General features: G+C 35.2%; 1 protein-coding gene across 2 annotated transcripts in view; it reads right to left on the reverse strand.

Moving 5' to 3' along the window:
* STAM (signal transducing adaptor molecule) overlaps window positions 1-23,071 on the reverse strand; it is a 92,977-nt gene that overhangs the window by 36,573 nt on the left and 33,333 nt on the right. For both annotated transcript variants that reach the window (XM_027595266.2, XM_027595265.2), the window contains 3 exons: window positions 11,230-11,305; window positions 11,050-11,145; window positions 9,643-9,789 (listed from right to left, as the gene is read on the reverse strand). In XM_027595266.2, the coding sequence (XP_027451067.1) occupies window positions 9,643-9,789; window positions 11,050-11,145; window positions 11,230-11,280 (294 nt within the window). In that variant the 5' untranslated portion in view covers window positions 11,281-11,305. The remainder of the gene's footprint in view (window positions 1-9,642; window positions 9,790-11,049; window positions 11,146-11,229; window positions 11,306-23,071) is intronic.

A 23,071-nucleotide genomic window follows, 5' to 3' on the forward strand; every position in this document is an offset into this window, starting at 1 on the left:
GGCTTTTGAGAGGATTAAATTAACATGTAGCTTTCAAACTCAGATAGGATGGGGGTCACCACTGAGGGTGTTTTTTTTTAAGATTTTATTTATTTGAGAGAGAGAGGGAATGAGAGAGAGAGCACATGAAGGGAGGAGGGTCAGAGGGAGAAGGCAGACTCCCTGCCGCGCAGGGAGCCTGATGCGGGACTCGATCCAGGGACTCCAGGATCATGACCTGAGCTGAAGGCAGTCGCTTAACCAACTGAGCCACTCAGGCGCCCACCATTGAGGGTTTAAAACAAAAAGTTTAACATTCTCTCCTGGGATTTATAATGTACAGAGAGGTAATGTAGGTCATACATATGATACTTATTGCATAAAGGATGATGAAATGAAGGGTAAATAAACCCTTGACAGTTGCACAGTTTCTACATTTTACATGAAGTAATATAGTATTAACTCAAAATAGACTGTGAACAGTTACAAATGTATATTAGAATACTCAAAGCAACCAAGAACAAATGGAATTCTAAATAGTATTCAAATTAACACATGTACAGCACATAGAACAGTGCCTCGCACATAGTAACAGTCAATAAATCTCAGCTTCTATTAAAATTATCTGCTTATATCTGTCTCCATAACCATGCTATATGTTCCCCGAGAATATATGTGCCTAAATATGGATGGACTACTAACAATCAAGAAATAATTGTTGAATAAATGAAAGGCAAAATATTCAATGTTATAGTAAAATACAGTTCTAGATACATATGTAGTGCTACATATACATATACAGTTCTATATATACATTAGTATATTTTATATTGTCAAACAAATGCACAAAGCATTTATTTTTTAGAAAACTGGATACTAAAAAGCTTTTTGTAGTTCACTAAATGAAACTTTAAGCACTCAATTCTGCTCCATCTCTAGGTGGAATCTTCTTTAGATATGAACTTGTGTGTGTGTGTGTGTTTGGGTTTTTTATTTGTTTTTTTATTATGTTCAATTACTCAACATATAGTATATCATTAGTTTTTGATGTAGTGTTCAGCGATTCATTAGTTGCATATAACATCACACATCTCTGAAAATTAAAGGTATGCTTCCTCAGAACAACCTTTGCAATCACATATGAATTTTTTTTTCAGTTTGGTGGATTTCACAAAACAGACATATTGATCTTTTGTGGTCTGTGAAGGAATTTCTATCAGTCAAGAAGAAAGTGCAGACAATATATTCAAAGTGTGAAAAGGAAGAAACTTAAACCAAGGATACTCTACCAGACAAGATTATCATTCAGAACTGAAGAACTGATAAAGAATTCCCAAATCAACAAACGCTATAGGAGTTCATCACTACTAAAAGGGTTTCACAAGAAATGTTAGACGGACTACTTCATGGGGAAAAGAACATAACTAGAAATAAGAAAATATGTGATAGAAAAAAATTTAACTGATAAAAGAAAACATATAGTAAGGGTTGCTGATCAACCACTAATAAAGCTAGTATGGAGGTTATAAGACAAGAGTAATAAAGTCAACTATATTTACAATAACTACTTAATGGATACACAAATAAAAAGACGTAAAACATGACATCAGAAACATAAAATGTGGGTGAAGGGAATAAAAATGTAGTGCCTTTCGAATGTGTTTGAACTTAAGCAACTACCAACTTAAAATAATCTGCTATATATACACAGGTTGTTATAGATGAACCTCAGGGTAACCACAAACCAAAATCCTGTAACAGATACACAAAAAATAAACAGAAAGCAATCCAAACAAAACACTAAAGAAAGTCATCAAATCACAAGGGAAGAGACCAAGAGAAGAAAAAGAAATAGAGAAGAACCACAAAAACAACGAGGAAACAATAAGCAAAATGGCAATAAATACATACCCATCAACAATTACTTTAAATACAAATGGACTAAACTCTCCAATCATAACACATAGGGTAGATGAATAAAAAAACAAGACCCATTAGTCGACTCACTTGAAATCTGAGCGCACATTCACTGAAAATGAAGGTATAGAAAAAGTTTTCCATGCAAATGAAAATGAAAAGAAACCTTAGGTAGCATTAATTATATCACACAAAATAGGCTTTAAACAAAGACTACAACAAGAGACAAAAAAGAACATTACATAATGACGGGATCAATTCAACAAGAAGATAAAACACTTATAAATATCCATGCACCCAACACAGGAGCACCTAAATATATAAAATGACTATGAACAGACAAATTAGGGGAAAAAATGACAGCAACACCATAATAATAGGGAGCTTTAAAATACCAGCTTACATTAATTGACAGATCATCCAGATAGAAAATTAATAAGGAAACATCAGCTTTAAATGACACATTAGACTAGATGGATGTAATAGATATACACAGAACATTGCATCCCAAAACAGCAGAACACACACACATTTCTCAAGTACACATGAAACATTCTCCAGGAGAGATCACATGTTAGGCCACAAAACAAGACACAGTAAATTTAAAAAGAATGAAATATATCAAACATCTTTTCCAACCATAATGGTTTGAAACTAGAAATCAGTTACTAGAAAAAAACTATAAGAAACAAATACATGAAAGACTTGACATGTTACTGAACAACCAATGGGTCAACAAAGATATCAAAATGAAAATGAAAATACAATGTTCCAAAATCTATGGGACACAGCAAAAGCAATAGCAAGAGGAAAGTTTGTAGTAAGACAGACCTACCTCAAGAAACAAGAAAAATCCCCCCAAAATAATTCAACGTTACACCTAAAGGAACTAGAAAAAGAAGAACAAAACCCGAAGCAGTAGAAGGAGGGAAATAATAAAGAGGAGAGCAGAAATCAATGAAGTAGACACTAAAACAATAAAAATGATCAGTGAAACTAAGAGCTGGTACTTTGAAAAGATTAACAAAATTGATAAAGTATTGTTCAGATTCATCAAGAAAAAAAGAGGACTCAAATAAATAAAATCAGAAATGAAAGAAGAGAAGACAAAGTATCATAAGAGACTGCTATAATTATACGCCAACAAACTGGACAACCTAGAAGAAATGGTTAAATTCCTATTCTTCCAAAACTAAATCAGGAAGAAACAGAAAATCTCGAAAAATGATTACCAGTAATGAAACTGAATCAGTAATCAAAAACTTCCCAACACACAAAAGTCCAGGACTAGGCGAATGTGTATCAAACACTTAAAGAATTAACACCTTCCTTCAGAAACCATTCCAAAAAACTGAAGAGGAAAGAATGCTTCCAAACTTATTTTACAAGGCCAGCATTATCCTGATACTAAAACCAAAGACACTCCTCCCCCAAAAAAAGAAAAAAAGAAAAAAATGTACAGCCCAATATCCCTGATGAACATGCAAAAATCCTCAACAAAATATTAGCAAACCAAATTCAACAATACATTAAAAGTATCATACACCATGATCAAGTGGGATTTATTCCAGGGATGCAAGGATAGTTCAATATCTACAAATCAATCAACATGATACACCACATTAAAATAATGAAGGATAATAACCACATGATAATCTCAAGAGAAGCAGAGAAAGCATCTAACAAAATTCAACATTCTTTGAAGATAAAAACTTTCAACAAAGTGGGTAGAGAGGGAACATACCTTAACATAATAAAGGTCATATATGATAAACCCACAGCTAACATCATACTTTGTGGTGAAAAGCTGAAAACTTTTCCTCTAAGATCAAGAACTATTGCTTAACATATTGTTGGAAGTCCTAGCCACAGCAATTAGGCAAGAAAAACAAAAAAAGTGGCTCTCTGCACCTCCCAATTTGACCAACAGTTGCATCTTCTTCTGCAGTGCCAACTGCGTCCCTGAGACAGGATGGTGAAGGTTGGAGTAAATAAATTTGGCTGTATTAGGCACCTAGTCACCAGAGCTGCTTTTAACTCTGGCAGAGTGGATAGTGTTGCCATCACTGACCCCTTTGTTGAAATCAACTACATGGTATACATGTTCCAATATGATTCCACCAATGGCAAATTCAATGGCACAGTCATGCTGAGAACAGGAAACTTGTCATTAATGGAAAGCCCATCTCCATATTCTAGGAGTGAGATCCCACCAACATCAAATGGGGTGATGCTGGTACCGAATATGTTGTGGAGTCCACTGGGGCCTTTGCTACTGTGGAGAAGGCTGAGGGCTCAATTAAAGGGTGGAGCCAAGAGGGTCATCATCTCTGTCCCTTCAGCTGATGCCCCCATGTTTGTGATGGGCATGAACGATGAGAAAGACGACAACTCCCTCAAGATTGTCAACAATGCCTCCTGTACCATACCAACTGCCTGGCCCCTCTGGCCAAGGTCATCTATAACAACTCTGGCATCACAAAGGGACTCATGATCACAGTCCATGCTATCAGTGCCACCCAGAAGAACATGGATGGCCCCTGTGGGAAGACCATCCCTGCTTCTACTGGTGCTGCCAAGGCTGTGGGCAAGGTCATCCCTGAAACTGAATGGGAAGCTCACTGGCATGGCCTTCTGTGTCCCCATCCCCAGTGTATTGGTCGTGGACACACCTGCCACCTGGAGAAAGCTACCAAATACGATGACATCAAGATGGTGGTGAAGCAGGAATCAGAGGGCCCCCTCAAGGGCATGCTGGGCTGCACTGAGGACCAGGTTGTCTCCTGCCACTTTAACAGTGACACCCACTCTTCCATCTTCAATGATGGCCCTGCACTGCCATCAGTGACCACTTTATCAAGCTCATTTCCTGTTATGACAATGAATTTAGCCACAGAAACTGGGTGATCAACCTTATGGTCCACATGACTTTCAAGGAGTAAGAGCCCCCTGGACAACTGGCCACAGGTAGCGCACAAGATGAAGAAAGAAGTCCTCAGATGCTATGGAGTCCTTGCCCCAGCTCATCTTCCAACACATTGAGAATCTCCCAACCTCAACAAGGTTTTCATCCCAGACACCATGAAGAAGATAAGGGGCTTAGGGGGCCCTACCTTGTCATGTACCATCCATAACGTACACTGTAGCAAGCCAAAAAAGAAAGATAAGAAAAGGACATCCAAATCATAAAGGAAGTAAAACTGTCACTATTTGCAGATGACATGGTACTATATATATAGAAAACCCAAAAGACTCCTCTGAAAATCTATCAAAACTAATACATTAATCCAGTAAAATTGCAGAACACAAAATCAATATACAAAAATCTGTTGCATTTCTAAACTAATGACAAACTATCGGAAAGAGAAATTAAGAACACAATCCCATTTCCAATCCCATCAAAATGCATAAAATGCCTAGGAATAAATTTCACCAAGGAAGTGCAGAAAGACCTATACCCTGAAAACTATAAGATAGTGATGAAAACAACTGAAGATGACACAAATAAATGTAAAGATATGCCAATCTCATGAACTGGAAGAATTAATATTGCTAAGATGTCCATACTACCAAAGCACCTACAGATTCAATGCAATCCATATCAAAATCATAATGGTATTTTTCACAGAACTAGAAAAAACAGTTCTAAAATTTATATGGCACCACAAAAGATGCCAAATAGCCAAAGCATTCTTGAGTAAGAAAAATAAAGCTGGAATATCACACTCCTGGATTTCAAAATATACTATAAAGTTATAATATAATCAAAACAGATGGTACTGGCACCAAAAGAGAAACACAGATCAATGGAACATAAAAGACAACCCAGAAATAACACCTATGTGGTCAATTCATCTATGACAAAGAAGGCAAGAATATACAATAGGAAAATGAGTTTCTTCAATAAATAGTGTTGAGAAAACTGGACAGCTATATGCAAAAGAATGAAACTGAACTACTTTCTTATACCATATACCAAAAATAAACTGGATTAAAGACTTAAATGTAAGACCAAAACCATACAACTCCTAGAAGAAAACATAGGCAGTAAGCTCTCTAACATCGCTCTTATCAATATTTTTTTGGATCTATCTCCTCAAGCAAGGACAACAAAAGCAAAAATAGACACATGGGACTACATCAAACTAAGAAGCTTTTGCACAGCAAAGGGAAACATCAATAAAACAAAATACAACCTACTGAATGGGAGAAAATATTCATAAATGATATATCCGATAAGAGGTTAACATCCAAAACATATTAAAAAGCTCATATAACTCAGTATTATAAAAATAAGTAATATAATCTAAAAATAGAGGACCTAAATAGACATTTCCCCAAAGACGATATTCAAGTGACCAACAGGTACATGAAAAGATATTCACTAACAATCAGGGAAATGCAAATCAGGACCATAATGAGATAATTACTTCACATATGACAGAATGGCTAGTATCAAAAAAAAAAAATTATAAGTGTTGGCAAGGATGTGGAGGAAAAGGAACCCTTGCACTGTTGGTGGGAGTGTAAACCGATACAGACACTATTGCAGGTTCCTCCTCAATAAATTAAAAATAGAACTATCATAAAATTCAGCAATTCTGGTTTTTATCTGAAAAATAGGTTTTTAAGCAAAGGACAAAAAAACCCCACTAATCCCAAAAAGACATCTGCACCCCTGTGTTCACTGCAGTACAAGAGCCAAGACTAGAAACAACCTAAATGTCCATCAATAGATGAATGGGTAAAGAAGATGTGGTATACATGTTCGCACACAGACACACAGACACACACAATTACTCAACCATAATAAAAGAATAGAATCTTGCCATTTGCAACAACACGGATGAACCTAGAGGGTATAATGCTAAGTGAAATAAGTCAAACAGAGAAAAACACATGGTATGATTTCACTTTTATGTGGAATCTAAAAAACAAAACAGAAATAGACTCAGATACGGAAAAGAAACCTATGACTGCCAAACAGTAGGCAGGTGAAGGGGATGGACAAAACAGTGAGGGGGACTAAGAGATACAATCTTCCAGTTATAAAATAAGTAAGATGAGGGAGGGGGATATAATGTACAGCACAGAGAATCAATAATATTTTAACAACTCTGTAAAGATGGTAACTAGACTTAGTAAAGTGACCATTTCATAATGTATATAAACACTGAATCATTATGTTGTACATCTAAAGCTAATAAAAGATTTTATGTCAAATATTCTTCAATTAAAAAAAAGAGAGAGGGAAGTGCAGAAATAACCTACATTAAGTCCTATATTCCTGAAATGCACAGTTTTCAAAATTCCTTCCTATCATTGGGTTCTAATCATAGCAATGATACCTATGTTATTAATCAACCAAATATAGCCACAGTGCTAGCATTATTTTTATCTCTATGTCAAAAGTTAGTGCTACAAGAACTGCAGCAGAATGAGTTAGTTGACTAAAGTATGACTTTTCTTAATATTTTTGTATTATTTTCTTCTGTACTTGGGATGAAAAATTAGACTTTAAAAATTCCTTATATTTTCAGAGGCTTTTGTTAAGTATGATGACAAAGTTCTGGTCTGATTAAAATGTAATAATGATTAAGTGACTGAGCTTAAAATCTAGAGGGACTTGTGTAGATGATCCTACGTGATACACTTTTCATTAAATAGTTTGTGAAGTTCTTCACAAACATGGTTTTCAATGATAAGCTATCAGACACCATTATTATAAAAAAAAATCACCATTCTACCTCATCATACTTTACTTTATATGCATTTTATATACTTCTTGTGGCTGAAGATAGTAACTATAACAAAATTAGCTTTCATATATTTTATAACATCCGGCCAAAAAAAAAGAAAAGTAACTTTCAACTTTGCTATTGCTGATGTATGTCCTGAACCTCTTGAACAGGAGAGTAACCTAACTTCTTCCTGTACCAGTCAATAAATAAATGCTCTTGCCAGTGTTCACTCCACTTCTTGTCCTTTGAAGCCTAGTCCGAACATACACATATCCACTAACCTCTATATCAAACAGAAGGCAGGATCGTGTAGTGGAAAGAACACTGGACTGAGAGTCAGGAGGCCTGTGTTCTAGTTCCAACTCTGTCAACTATGAGCTGTGGACCTGGGGAAGTCACTTAACCATTCTGGGTCTCAGTTTCCTCATCTGTAAAATGAGGGGATTAGATTAGAGAATCCCTAAAATTGTTCACACAAACTATCTGAGATTCTAGGTTAACCAAACAAAGCTACATTATCACACAGATCATTAGTTCTTCTTCCTTCTCTAATTGGAACAAGTCCCTCTGTGGACTGAAAAGCAGTAAAGCTGTACTCAAGAGCAGTGCTTCCCAAACTTTAATGTGCACATGGAATCATCTGGGAATCTTGTTGAAATAGAGATAATGAATCCATAGGTCTGAGTGGCACCTGAGATGCTGCATTTATAACAAGCTCCCATATGATGATGATGATGGTCAACAAAATCCATTTTAAGTAACAAGCTCTAGAATAGCTTCTCAGGGCATAGAAACTGCAATCTCACTAATCATCTACACTCTTTGGTTTTCTATACTGAGACTACCCTTTTATAAGTAAACATTGCCTCTCTTGTCAAGGAACTTACAAGATTATCTCGGATTTTTCTGCATAACATTATTTCTTAATTATACAGATTTTAGAAAATATTCTGAGTAGTAAAAGCCAGCTATGAATTATGAATAAATACTTCTTAAAGACATATTTTATCATTGTAAAACCATTCATAAGCCAAATTTTTTTCAAGTAAGAAGAAAAATATCCTTTCCTTTCTTCATTTCCCAAACATATTTCTGGATCTTCACATCTCAAGAATATTCAGATAAACTAAAAGAGTGCTTTGGGTAGAAATCTACGTAAGTGTGCATGAATCACTTCATGATTGTCTCAAATGGTCAAAACCCCGAACCTGAGCCCTCCATAGCTTGAGAGTTTTCTGTGAATGCTTTCACACCACTTGTTCCATTCTACTCCAATCCATGCAGTAGGGAAAGGCAGTATAATAAATTACCTCACATTTTAAGCATCCTAGATTAGCTGGTAATCCCAAAGGATGGTTACCCAAAATAGGGAAAATAAAATAAAAGAGATACCCTTCAATTTTTTCTTGATGACACAGATATTGATCCCAAAACAGAAACTCAGGGAGAGAGGGGCAGAAAGGAAATTTAAGCCTTTCACTCAATCGTATTTATGTACTGGTCGGCTCTTATTAAAAGATGCTTTGTGTGCTTCTCTCCTCATTGACTCCCTTATCTCTGTCTCATTTTTAATGCAAGTAGTCATAAATTTCATAATCAAAAGAACCTCTAAACTCATCCTTAAATTTCAAGGATATCCTGATTTTTAAGCTGTCATTCTCTGTAGATAAAATTAAAGCACTAAGAGTATTTAAGAAGACTGTCAGTACTACCTGATATCATAAAGCAATTCTGACTATATTATTAAAAACTCCATAAAAAATTTTTAAATTGCAAAATGCTAATCTAATTTATTTATAAGGAAGGAGAAACAGTGGGAAAGTCGAAGTTGGAACACATTAATATTCCCTGTATTTTTCTGGCACCTCTGAATGGAAGATTATTAATAAAAATTCCCTTGGAGAAGTAAAAACTACCTGGGTTTGGAGGAAAAAAGAAAAATTCATATAAATGTGGCTACTTTAGAGAAACAAACTGTAGCACACAATGCAACTTTACAAAATACCTGAGAGCCAATAGCTGGAAATGTAACTCCTTGTTCCTTAAGGTTCTTAATCATTGCTGATATTAGACTAAGCTGTGGATCATTCTTAAATTCATCTGTCCATTCAACCATAAGAGCCTTTAATTTTTCACAGACTTTAGGATGACCCTGAAAATAGAGAAAAAAATTTAATAAAAAAGTACTAATTTCCTGGCTAATGATATAACACAGATAGGTTTAATATAGAAATTATAAAGTGCTATAGATATTTTTTTGAATCACAAATAACCCCTACCTATAGATGATACATAAGAAAACAGAGTTGGTTACTAGAAATAATCAAATTTTTTTCACACTATGAAAAAACAACAGATGATACCAACATACATACCTCATATCAAACTAAAACAGATTAAGTATGTAGTAACTTATTTTGGAGGTCAGAGGGATAGAAATTTTCAGAGTACTTTGCAACTAAGTGAGCTTTCTACATCAGGAAGACACAGTAAAGTACTCTGTTTTGTGTTGGCTACTTGCAGACCAATAAAAAAATACAATTCCTTTATTCCTAATCTCTGACTTTTAAAAATATGCTTGACTGTGTATTTTTTCCAACTTGTTTAATTATCCGAGGCCTGGTTTGAGGCCCACTGTATGTCAATATTTCTAGAAACTTTATTTCTTCAAAATAACATCTCCCCCTCAAGTATAAAACTCACTCTGTTCACTGTAAAACATTTGGAAAATGAAGAAGTCCTTTCTCTTATGTGTAGCTGTTTGCTCTTCAAAATGTTTGTGCTACTAAATACAAGTTTGAATATCTCATCTTCAATTAAATTACAGAAAACATTATACTAAAATCTCTTCATAAACAGTCATACATTTTGATGGACATTCAGGACATTAAAAGAATGATTATTAACTAGTAAAAATACCTAAATGTAACTGAATAAAGCAAACAGGAAAAGAACCATAGCATCAAAATCCTGCCATGGTCAGGTAGTGGCCTTGCTCATGTCACAATGAAAACAGTGTCATATTTTGGCAGTATTTCTGTTCTACATTGGGAAAATACCTCAGTGGCTACACAAATGGTTACAAAAATTGTGCCTAAAACAGACTGGTATTAATTAACCAGATGGAGAAATACATGTATTTTCTTATTAGATGAAAGGACTGATGAAGAAAACAGGTTAAATATACTCTAATCTGGTTAAAAAAAAAAAAAACAATTCTCCAAGTATATAAACTTATAGTCTCTTCAGCACAACATTTACTTTACTTACATATTGGATAGACACAGCCTAGGAAGGATTATAAAAAAACAAAGCACAAACCAGTCCTTTGTGATTTAAAATGTGAAAAACTGAACAATTAAATACACAAAGAAGATTGTGTTAATTCATTTCTGGAAATAATGTTCCTTACCTTGTTTAGTACGTTGCTCACCTCACTAGCAAAATCTCTTGAACACACTTCTAAATGAAAAATTTTGCCACAGTTTGATACACATGCTCCTAGAAGCTAAAAGTATAAAATCACAAGTTAAAATAAGGGCTCAATTTTAGCAGATAGTTTTGTGGTAAAACTTAAAATGAAATCACTTACAGTCAGAGCTTGCATAGCAACATGAGGATCTTTATGGTTCACCCTCCTCATAATAGACCGAAGACAATCTTTAGGTCTAAAAAATGAGAAATGTAACCATCAATTAGTAGTATATCCAGGTCCCTCCCTCCCCTTAACTATAATAGGCAATACACTACTATACAAAAGGTAGACTACGGTAGTTTAATTTTTATTAATGACACAAATGAACAGTACACTAACAAGTTCCTTTAAATTTTTCAAATAAAATTAACAGGCTCTCTTCCTTAGTAATCATAGATTAGGCATTTCACACTAATCTTGGATGAGAAAAAGTTCTGAGAATGAAATGACAGACCAAAACTTCCACTTCCAGTCATGATGGAATAATTGGAACTAGACTTACACTCTTGCTGTAAACAATGAGAAAACTGGAAAAAAATATTTAAAATATACACTCGGGTCACTGTTTGGGACATTAGGCCACAGGCAATGCTGAATGATCTCTAAGAAGGAATATAATTAGGTAAGCCAGACATTTGCCTCAACTTTCCACTCAGAGGCACTTTCCAGATACCAGTACAGACTTTCTGCCTAAAGGCAGTTTCTGGATCCTGGTGCAGAGATGGTGATCCCAAGAAGAGAATAGTGATCTCACTGAGTTGAAGGGAAAGAAATCAGAATTCAGGGAGGCCAAGGAAGCTAGAATTTGCAAGACAGAGTAGAAGGAGCTATATGAAGAAATAGTCCTGGATACTTGCAAAGGAGTCCATTCAGGTCTACTGTGGAAAGAACCACACATGCATAGATTAAAACCTCCGAAGGCTGAGCAAAAAGTGACTGCAAGCTGTATGCTGAAGAGTTCCCAAAGCTCACAGAGTTGTCAGAGTCCGTATGAAAATGGAAAGTCCTTGTTAAATATAGAGTATCTTGTGGATACACAAGAGTTTAGGCCTTAGTATTGGGACTGAACTATCCTAAAAAGACTCCTCTAAATCCAGCCTAGAACTACCTAAAAACAAGCCACTTGATCCAAATGTAACGTATGTTCAGAGAGAATAAAGTCCAATAGTCTTTAACAACAACAAAACCCGGCACTTGATATAAAAGTCATGACACTAAACATTCAGTCAAAAATTATTAGATATGGGGCACCTGGGTGGCTCAGTTGGTTAAGCGACTGCCTTAGGCTCAGGTCATGATCCTGGAGTCCCGGGATCGAGTCCCACATCGGGCTCCCTGCTCAGCAGTGAGTCTGCTTCTCCCTCGGACCCTCCCCCCTCTCATGCTCTATTTCATTCTCTCTCTCAAATAAATAAATAAAATCTTTAAAAAAATTATTAGATATGATACAACACATAACTAGGAGAAAATTCAGTCAACTGATAATGAAGAAATGACAGAGATGTTGGAATTAGCAATCAAAGACTCTGTATAAGCTATTCTAAGTATATTCAAGGATGTACATCAAATCATCAACATAATGAGGAAAGAAATGGTGTAAAAAGGATAAAGCTTAAAAAAAGAAAATACTTCTAGAAATGAAAAATATGTTTTTAAAAAGAATTAATCAGGTTAAGAATAAAAGATCAGTAAACTTGAAGACATGCTTGAAGTACATGAATTTACAGAGAAAAAAAAGACTAAAAAAATTTAATATAGAACCATCATTAAATACATTTTTAAAAGAGAAATGGAAATTTAAAAAAAATCACAAAAAATATTCAATTGATATATAAGACAATAAACAAAAGTTCAACAGGAGAAACATATCATCTAGAAAAATGGCAAGTTTTAACATTTTAATCCAACCATATCAACAGTTATATTAAATGAAAGTGGTCCAAACACACCAAATAAGACAGATTGCTAGACTGGATTTAAAAAGCAGGACTGGGGGTGCCTGGGTGGCTCAGTCAGTTAAAAGTCTGCCTTTGGCTCAGGTCATGGTCCTGGGATCCTGGGCGCTTCTTGCTCAGCGGCGAGTCAGCTTCTCTCTATCCCTGCGTGTGTGCACGCACTCTCTCTAGCTCTCACTCTCTCTCAAATAAATAAAATCTTTATTAAAAAAAAAAAAAAAAAGCAGAACCCACCTAAATGCTCCCTACAAGAAACTGTTTAGTTTTTTAAATTTTTTTTTAAATTTAAAAATATAAAGACATATGTAACTTAAAAGTGAAACGATTGAAGGAAAAGAAAGATACACTAAGCAAACATAAACCACAAGAAAGCTGGAGTAGCTACATTATTATCAGGCAAACTGCACTGCAAAACAAGCCACATTACCAGGGATATAGAAAAAAATTACAAAATGATAAAGAGATCAATTCTCCAAGGAGATATAACAGACCAAGATGTATAAGTCTTATCTAAAAACAAAGCTTCAAAATACATGAAGCAAAAACTAATAAAACTGAAGTGAGACAAATCCACAATTTAGTTGGAGATTTCATTCCTTTGTTAGAAATTGATAAAACAAAGAGAAAAATAGGTTTGGGAACACTCTACCCTACAATAGCAGAATATATATCATTTCCAGTAAATACAGATTATTTACCAAGACAGACCATTAAAAAAAACTTAATTTTTTATTTATTTTTATTTTTTTAAAGGATTTTATTTATTTATTTGAGAGAGAGAGAATGAGAGATAGAGAGTACGAGAGGAAGAGGGTCAGAAGGAGAAGCAGACACCCTGCTGAGCAGGGAGTCCGATGTGGGACTCGATCCCGGGACTCCAGGATCATGACCTGAGCCGAAGGCAGTTGCTTAACGAACTGAGCCACCCAGGCGCCCCAAAAACGTAATTTTTTAAAAACTGAAATGATACATGCTATGTTGTTAGACCATGATAAAATTATACTATAAATGAGTAATATGAAGAAAACTGGAAATTCTCCAAGTTCTAAATAACCACAGTTGGTCATAATACATTATCCTTTTTATATATTATTGGGTTTGATTACAGTATAATTAAGGATTTCTGTACCTTTGCACATTACTAGTCTATGGTTTTCTTTCTTTGTTTTTGGTATTGACCTACTGCAGGCCTCACTCATAAAGTGAGTTCCAACAAAGAAAATTCTGAGCCCAGATGGCTTCACTAGTGAATTGTACCAAACAAGTGCCATTATGCTAAATATACAAATTTTTCGTAGATGTCCTTTAACAGGTTGAGGAAATTACCTTTAGTTCTTAAATTAATAAAAGATTTTGTTATAAATGTATACTGAATTTTTTCAAAGGAACTTTCCACATTTATTGAGATGATTCTATGGGGTTTTTTTCTTTAGTATGATGAGACGGTGAATTACACTGATTTATTTTCAAGTGGTGAACCAGGCTTGTCATGCCTGGGATAAACTCCACTTGACTTTTCTTTAAAGAACCAGCTCTACTTTTGAATTTTCTCTATTGTTTTTCTCTTTTCAATTTCATTTATCTCTGCTCTTATTTTCCTTTCTTTTCTTTTGCTTCCTTTAAGTTTGTTCTTCTTGCTTCTTAAGATAAAAACTTAGATCACTGACTTGAGAGATTTCTTCTTCCAACATAAGCATTTAATGATATAAATTTACCTCTATGGATTGCTGTAGCTACATCCTACAAGTGTTGATATATTTCATTTTCACTTTCATTTCACTGAAAATACTTTCCAACTGCTGTTCTGATTTCCTCTTTGACCCATAGGTTATTAGCCCAAAATGGAGATAAAACATAATCATAAAAAAGTAATTGAAAAGAAAGAAAATGAGGAAAAAAGGGAACAGAGATAAAACATAATTGAAAACTACTAGCAAGAAGGAAGCTTTAAATTCAACCATATCAATAATTACATTAAATGTAGTCTCAACACTCCAATTACTAGGCAGAGACTGTCAAATTGGATAAAAAAACAAGAACCAAGTATATGCCAGCTATAAACAACTATAAGAAAATCTATTTTCTATAGTTATAGTTTATCTTATAATCTAATAGATTAAAAGAAACAAGACAGGAAAAGACATATCAACATTAATCAAAAGAAAGTCAAGTGGTGTCAACAATTTCAAACAAGATAAAAAGGGACATTTCATAATAATGAAAGGGTTACTTCTCTAAGGAAAAATTAACAATTCTAAGTGCATAAGAGAATTTCAAAATATATAAAAGAAACTTGGATAGAAATAAAAGGAAAAACTGACAAATCACATAGAACTTCAACATACTCCTCTCAATAATTTGACAGTATAAGTAAAACAAACAAAAATTATGGATATGGAATAACTGAACACCACCACCTATCTGGACCTACTGAACATTCTACTCACACATGGCAGATAACACAATTTTCAAGTCTATAGAAAATTCACCAAAATAGATCACATTCTAGACTATAAAACAAATGGTAACAAACTTAAAATCATACAAAATATGTTCTTTGACCAAAACAGAACTACAAATTAATAAAATGATTGCAGGAAAATTCCAAATGTTTGGAAATTAAACACAAATCTAAATAATTCTTACATCAAATGAAATCAAAGAAACATAATTTCACTTAACTAAATGAAAGCACACTATCAAGTATTCTGTATAAGAACGTTCATAATGGCTCTCTTCATAATAGCTAAATGGAATCTGACAATATTTATCCTTTTGATAGTGTTTTATAATATTAAGTAATGCAAATGTTCCTCAACGGATAAATAGATTAAAAAATTTTAATATATTCATACAATGGAATATCCCTTGGAAATAAATAGAAATAGTGATATACATAAAAACTTGGACTTAGCTCCAAAACATATTCTACACTAGATACAAGATTGTATACATATTATACAAATTCATTTTATGAAATTTTAGGAAAGGAAAATTTAATCTATAATGACAAAAAGCAGATCAGTAATTGCTTAGGACAGCAGGAACTTTAGGAAGTGATTAAATGCTCTCTATCATGACTGACTGAAGTAATGCTTATAGTATACATGTCAATCAGATCAAATTATCAAACTGTATACTTACAAGGAATGCATTTTATTGTGAATAAGTCATTTATTAGTAAAACAGATTATTTTCTAATACCAGGCCATGTATGTGGTTAACATGTATTTCATGGGAATGCTATATAATTAGCAGTAATAGTAATAGCAAGTAACTACAACCTATGGAACATCTATGTGTTCAGGATCTCAAAATTTTACATAAGGAACTCATTCAGTTTTCAAAACATTCACATTAAACTGGAGTCTTAAGTTGTTCAATTCCTTGCCCATGATACCTAAGCAGATAGTAACTGGTACAAACAAGATTCCAACCCAGGTGTGGCTGAGTCTAAATACTCTATCTTCTGAGCACAGAACTGTCTTGCAACGAACTACGATGATGGAAGCTGGGAGCTATTCATAGAACTCAAAGGATGATGGCCTCAAAATATTAATTCATTGGATTGAAATGGCATTTGTTTTACTTAATATCATAAAACATTATCAGAAGGATAAATATTGTATGATTCCATTTATATGAGGTCCCTAAAACAGGCAAATTCATGGAATTTGGCCTTGACAAGTAAAAGTCACCAGTGGCAAGGAAAAGGGGGAAATGAGAAGTTATTATTTAATGCACACAGAGTTTCTGTTTGGGATGATGAGCGAGTTTTGGAAATGGATAGTGAAAACATACATGAAAAGAAAACCCTTATCAAGTGATTTAATGACAATGGGCCCTGAAGAAATTGGGCAGTAAGAATAATCACCCTAAAAAATGTGGGGCGCCTGGGTGGCTCAGTCGTTAAGCATCTGCCTTCGGCTCAGGTCATGATCCCAGGGTCCTGGGATCGAGCCCCACATCAGGGTTCCTGCTCAGCGGGAAGCCTGCTTCTCCCTCTCTCACTCCCCCCTGCTTGTGTTCCCTCTCTCGCTGTGTCCCTCTCTGTCAAATAAATAAATAAAATCTTTTAAAAAATAAGTAAATAATGTCTTTAAGAACTGGAATACAATTACTAAACACTGTGATAGGGGCACCTGGGTGGCTCAGTCGTTAAGCATCTGCCTTCGGCTCAGGTCATGATCCCAGGGTCCTGGGATCGAACCCCACGTCGGGCTCCCTGCTCCACGGAAAGCCTGCTTCTCCCTCTCCCACTCCCCCTGCTTGTGTTCCCTCTCTTGCTGTGTCTTACAAAAAAAAAAAACAAAACCCACTGTGATAAATTTTAAAAAGTCATTTTTAATAGGGAAAAATTAAAATAAAAAAGGATTTCTGTTTCTAAGAATGTTTCATTGACTGTTGGAAGCTTTTCTCCTAAAGAGCAAGGAGAAAAGAGAAAAAAAAATTTTAATTATATTTATTGAATACCTACTGTATGTCAAACATTCACCTCTTATGATTCTGAAGCTCTTTTTCTCTTGATTTTCTATGACCTTAATACTACCTGAGGGGAACCTGGATAGCTCAGTAGGTTAAGCATCCGACTCTTGATCTCAGCTCAGGTCTTGATCTCCAGGTCATGAGTTCAAGCCCCACACTGGGCTCCACACTGGGTATGGAGCCTACTTAAAAGAAAAAAAAGTATCTGACAGCAACATTATTAAACTGAAGAATTAATATACTGTAACACTATTATTTAAATTTTGCCTTTTTCTTTTCTTTTATTTTAAAGATTTTATTTATTTATCTGAGAGAAAGAGAGGCACACGGGGGTAGGGAGGAGGAGGGGCAGCAGAGGGAGAGGGACAAACAGACTCCCTGCTGAGAAGGGAGGCCGATGTGGGGCTCGATCCCAGGACCCTGAGATTATGACCTGAGCCGAAGGCAGACACTTAACTGAGCCACCCAGGCACCCCTAAATTTTGCCTTTTTCATAGTAGGACTTGTTTTAGGAGCCAGAATCTGTGACCCCATGCTAATTTTTGCAGTTGTGAAAATCATGCTGACATATAAAAACACAAAATTATAATTTTAAGCACCAGTAAAGGCGAAATATAAAAGGGATTATCTGAACGCTAAAATTAAAACCAGTAAAAAATAATGATCCAAAGATGATTAAGCTCAGAAAATGAACTTATTAGAAAATAATCCTCTATAGTTGCTTAAATTAAATTTGATATCTTGTTTATAAACCACTTTCATTTTTCTAAAGAAAGCACTCTAAATTCTGATTACTTTTGGAAAGGGAAGTAGGAAAGGGCTTTGAAATTCAACCTTTACTTTTTATTTTATATATTTGTATATTGTTTGAATGTTTTACCACAGCCAATTTTAAAAACTAAGGCAAAGGTATCGCTGGCACCAAAACAATCTTGGCTATTGCACCATAAAAAGGATAATGTCATAAAAAGCCAATTAGAATGCTTATAAGTACTTAGGAATATAGTGAGTAAAACACAAAAGTGAAAGTGAAATAATATATATACATTTGATTATTAAATCTTACAATTTAATGAAAGATTATGGCTAAAATACTGTTTTTAAAAAGGCTTAAGAGTTATTTTTTAATATAAACCTATGACTTTCAATATAAAAGTAAACACAAAAATATTCATGTAAATAGAATATATACATATATGTATATGCATGTACTATATTTACTAGCTCTGGTACTAGTGAGCTCGCCTGGTACCCATACCTTGGCTTTTTTTTTTTTTTTTTTTTTTGAGAGAGAGAATGAGAGAGAGAACACATGAGAGGGGGGAGGGTCAGAGCGAGAAGCAGACTCTCTGCTGAGCAGGAAGACCGATGTGGGACTCGATCCTGGGACTCCAGGATCATGACCTGAGCTGAAGGCAGTCGCTTAACCAACTGAGCCACCCAGTTGCCCTCTTTTTTTTTTTTTAAGTGAATTTAAAATAAGTATACTCTGGCTATTATCCTCTCAATGAAAAAATGCAAGTGGACTATACAGACTGTATAATTTATCAACTATACAAGTACCTTTTTGAGAGTGAAAGGGATGCTAACTGGGCAAAGTTCAGGAACAGTAGTCATAAAGTGAGATTATCCAAGACAAACTACATGTATAGTCACATCTGAGACATTTAGTTCAGAAAAAAGGTTAGAAAAAAAGAGGCAGCACAGAATTTTCCAACTATCTAAAAGTAGAGCATTCCTGTAAAGACTTGTATAAGCCTAAACGGCCTAAAGGGAAGAAACAATTACCATTAATTTATAAGGAAAATGTTTTTAGCATTCCCAGACCCCAAACATAACCTCTCTCAGGCTTTTCTGATACCTTAGGACACATCTTGCTAATAGATGCACAAAGTAAGTCCAGATAAAGCAGATGCTCACAGACACAGTTCAAAGCTATGGTGGCTTGATGCTGAGATGCCGAGTGTAGTTCCCCAAGGTGAGCTGGACGACGCTACTCTTGCTGCTACAGGTGTGTGCTACCTCTAAAACAGCTCAAAGAAAAACGGAAACCATTTTCACTTCTGGGCCTTTTTTTGTAAAAGTGAAGATCCCCTTCAAATTTCTTTTAGTTAGGGTAAACAGCTACTAGTGTAGGTCCTTCAGTAAGAGTGAAGTGGCGTAACACAAACCTTCCAGAAGCAGAGGATACCTGTACTTTCATGCGGCTGTGGCTTCTAAAGACTTTTTCTCAAATCACAGACCAACCAGAAAACAGACTTTTCAGGAATGTACACAGCTGCCTTGGCATACATCAGTTCTGCTGAACTAAAGCATCAAAGTCAATTTCATTATTCACAAGTATTATTCCAATCCATCTCAACAAACTACTGTGGGCTTCAGCAGAGCTTTAAGAGGGGCCTCTTTTCTATCGAATCCTCTCTCCTCTGTGTCCCATCATACCACTCTCAGTCATTTGGTTCCATGTAAAGTTACAACTACTAAAATTAAGCTACCTCATGCTCAAAAGTAAATGAAAATTAAGGCATGAACCCTCCTTAATCTTCAGACACAATTATCACAGAGTCATGCTACTGTGCTTTCTTTTGCCATTCAGACTTTTCCAGGTTCCCACAGAAAACAGAGACTGCAGAATGTGAAGCCCTTAAGGCAATTCTGGAAAGCATATATTCTTTAAATGAATTTCATCAACAATCACTCCTATGTTCGAACAATGATTTAATAAAACTTTTCATTCTTGCTCATTCATCTTATTGGAAAAGTACCCAGAAAGCAAGAACCCTCTACGTAGAGAGCCATGTGTTTATATCAGTGCTAAAGGATACCGACCCTTATGACTAATCCAGTTTGGTTACCAAAACTGTCACACTGAATCACCATCTCCATGTAAATTACAATGGCACTGTGAAAAAAATATTCACCAAGTAGCAAATAACTCTGCTGATAACGCTTTCATTAACTAATGTTATGCCGTCATTTTCTCTTTGGCTTTTATGAATTTTCATAAGCTACGTATTGCCACATCATGTATATAAAACAAAATCATGAAAGGTCAGGATGAAACTAAGTCTTTATGACTACCCAGTTTTTACATGTTAGCTGTTCTTATTTACAAATATCTACAAATGGGTAGAACTCTCTCAACACAGAATAACAATTTTCTATGCAAAAAGTCATAAATAAATGTTAGATGAAAGTAGTAAAGGACCCTTACATCACATTTTTCCATTCAAGTTCTTAACGACTGTGTATCTCAAGTATCAAAAATGGAATTTACTATTTTGTTTATTAAAATTCACTGTTTTGTTCTCATGATATATTCATTGTTTTGTTATCTAGGTCAAAGTTCTCATTCAATACTTACAGAGCAGGCCTCTGTGGCAAATTATATATTCTAAAGATAACCACAATAATAACTCCCTTTTTTTTCTTAAGATTTTATTTATTTATTTGACAGAGAGAGAGAGAGATCACAAGTAGGCAGACAGGCAGGTAGAGGGAGAGGGAGAAGCAAGCTGCCCACCGAGCACGGAGCCCGATGCAGGGCTCGATCTCAGGACGCCGGGATCATGACCCGAGCCAAAAGCAGACACTTAACCGACTGAGCCACCCAGGCACCCCTAACTCTCTTTACACATCCGCTTCTATGAAGTGGCCTTGCCACTTCCCATCAAGAGGTGAAGTTTAATAACCCTCCTCTTAAATGTGGACTGACCCCAGTGATTGCTTGACCCACAGAATGTAGTACAAGTGATATTCTGAGATGTATAGTTCATAAAAAGCTATCTAGAATACACCTATATCTCTTAGAACATCTGCACTTAGGGTGCTCCCTCTAGGATCCCAGCTAGCATTTTGTAAGAAACTCAAGCCACATGTACAGGCCTTGGCAAATGTTTCAATTGCTAGCTCCAGCTGAGATCCCAGCTGACTGCCAGACATCAACTACCAGCCATATTGAGCATCCATCCCTACCAGGCCTTCAGATATTCCAGTCCCAGTCATTAGGTGACTGCAAGTTCATGAGAGATCTAAAGCAAGAAGTGCCCAGCTGTTAACCCACAGAACAGTGAAGCTAATAATAAATGCTCTTTTAAGCCACTAAGTCTTACGGTGGTTTGTTATGTAGAAATAGATAACTAGAATCACCTCTAACAAAAGTGTGCTGACAGTTGTTAGCTTTAAATACTATTAACTTGTATTACTTAGAATTGTTTGGGTTTTCTTCTCATCTTTTTTTTTTAAATAAAATTTTAATAAAATTGCCTTAACTGTTTATCTCCCCATCTTGAGGGTTCCTGAAGATAGGATGAGGGCTACATTGCTCATCCTTGGCTCCCTACTCCCTAGCCACGGCACATAATTATGTTATTAAGTGATATTTGGGGAAACAAAGGTAGGAATTATTTAGCTCCTACTGTTGCTCACCAGTGACTGAAGATAAAACATTTTCATTCTGAATGTTGCCTACAATAATGCCTTCAACATGGTTGATACTCAATAAAAAGTCACTGAGCTAAATATGGAAAACACTACTTTTCACTGTTGTACAATACTTAGTATTTAGAATAATTGAATAATCCTCCTTACAAAGCTCTATTTATTACTGACTCCTGTATGTCTTCCACTGAGTTAGTTTTCTACAAGAAAAATGTACATGCTTTCATAAAATCTTGTCTTAGAATTACAATAGGATCACAATAAGGGAAAATGCAGATTAAGTAATGCTGGGAGGAGCACGAGATGTGAGGTAAGAGATTGATGGTAATAAACATAAATGAAGTATTTTGTAAAAATACATGCTAAAGATAAAATCTGCATGTGCATTAGAAGTCCACCAATGATTCTCATCATCCACCACCTCTGTAAAGAGTAGTCTCTCTAAAAACCTTCTCAAAATTCCATTTTGGTATTTTAAAATTTTTTGTAAGACATATCCTCTCTTTTCTGTATCTTGAGATGGGAAAACAAAAAGATTGGGGTCAGGGATGGGGATAAGAACAGGGAAAGGGAAATTATTTTTCATCTTTCCCAGTTTTCCAACCCCAGAATAACTTTGTTGCTCTTAACTTACCATGTGAGAAATGAGCAGAGCACCAATCTCACCATTGTAAAATGTAAGGGTAATTACCCCATTTCCTGGGGTGTGTTTCCAAAGTCAGGGCATAGGCAAAAATTGCAGTTAATTTATCTTGACTAGGGAGTTACCTATGAGAAAACACACTCTGCCTTCTCTCAAATATGGTCAACATAGGCAACTTTTCCTCAATTATTAAAGCAAAAATGTTACTTTCAGCACCCACTGAAGAACGTGGCTTTCATACAGGGTCATGTTGTTTTAAAAAAAAATGCATACACTGAGCAAGAACCACACTCAATGCAGTGAGATATTCATACTCTAAGAGAAATGAAAACTGTAATGGTGAGATGGCACATATGAGCTCACTAAATGGACAACAGGGACAAGTCTATAGGAAAAATACAATTTGAGGGGGCTACAAAGAATACAGTTAAATTCA

Source organism: Zalophus californianus, chromosome 9 (genome assembly GCF_009762305.2).
Source record: "Zalophus californianus isolate mZalCal1 chromosome 9, mZalCal1.pri.v2, whole genome shotgun sequence".
NCBI lineage: Eukaryota > Metazoa > Chordata > Mammalia > Carnivora > Otariidae > Zalophus > Zalophus californianus.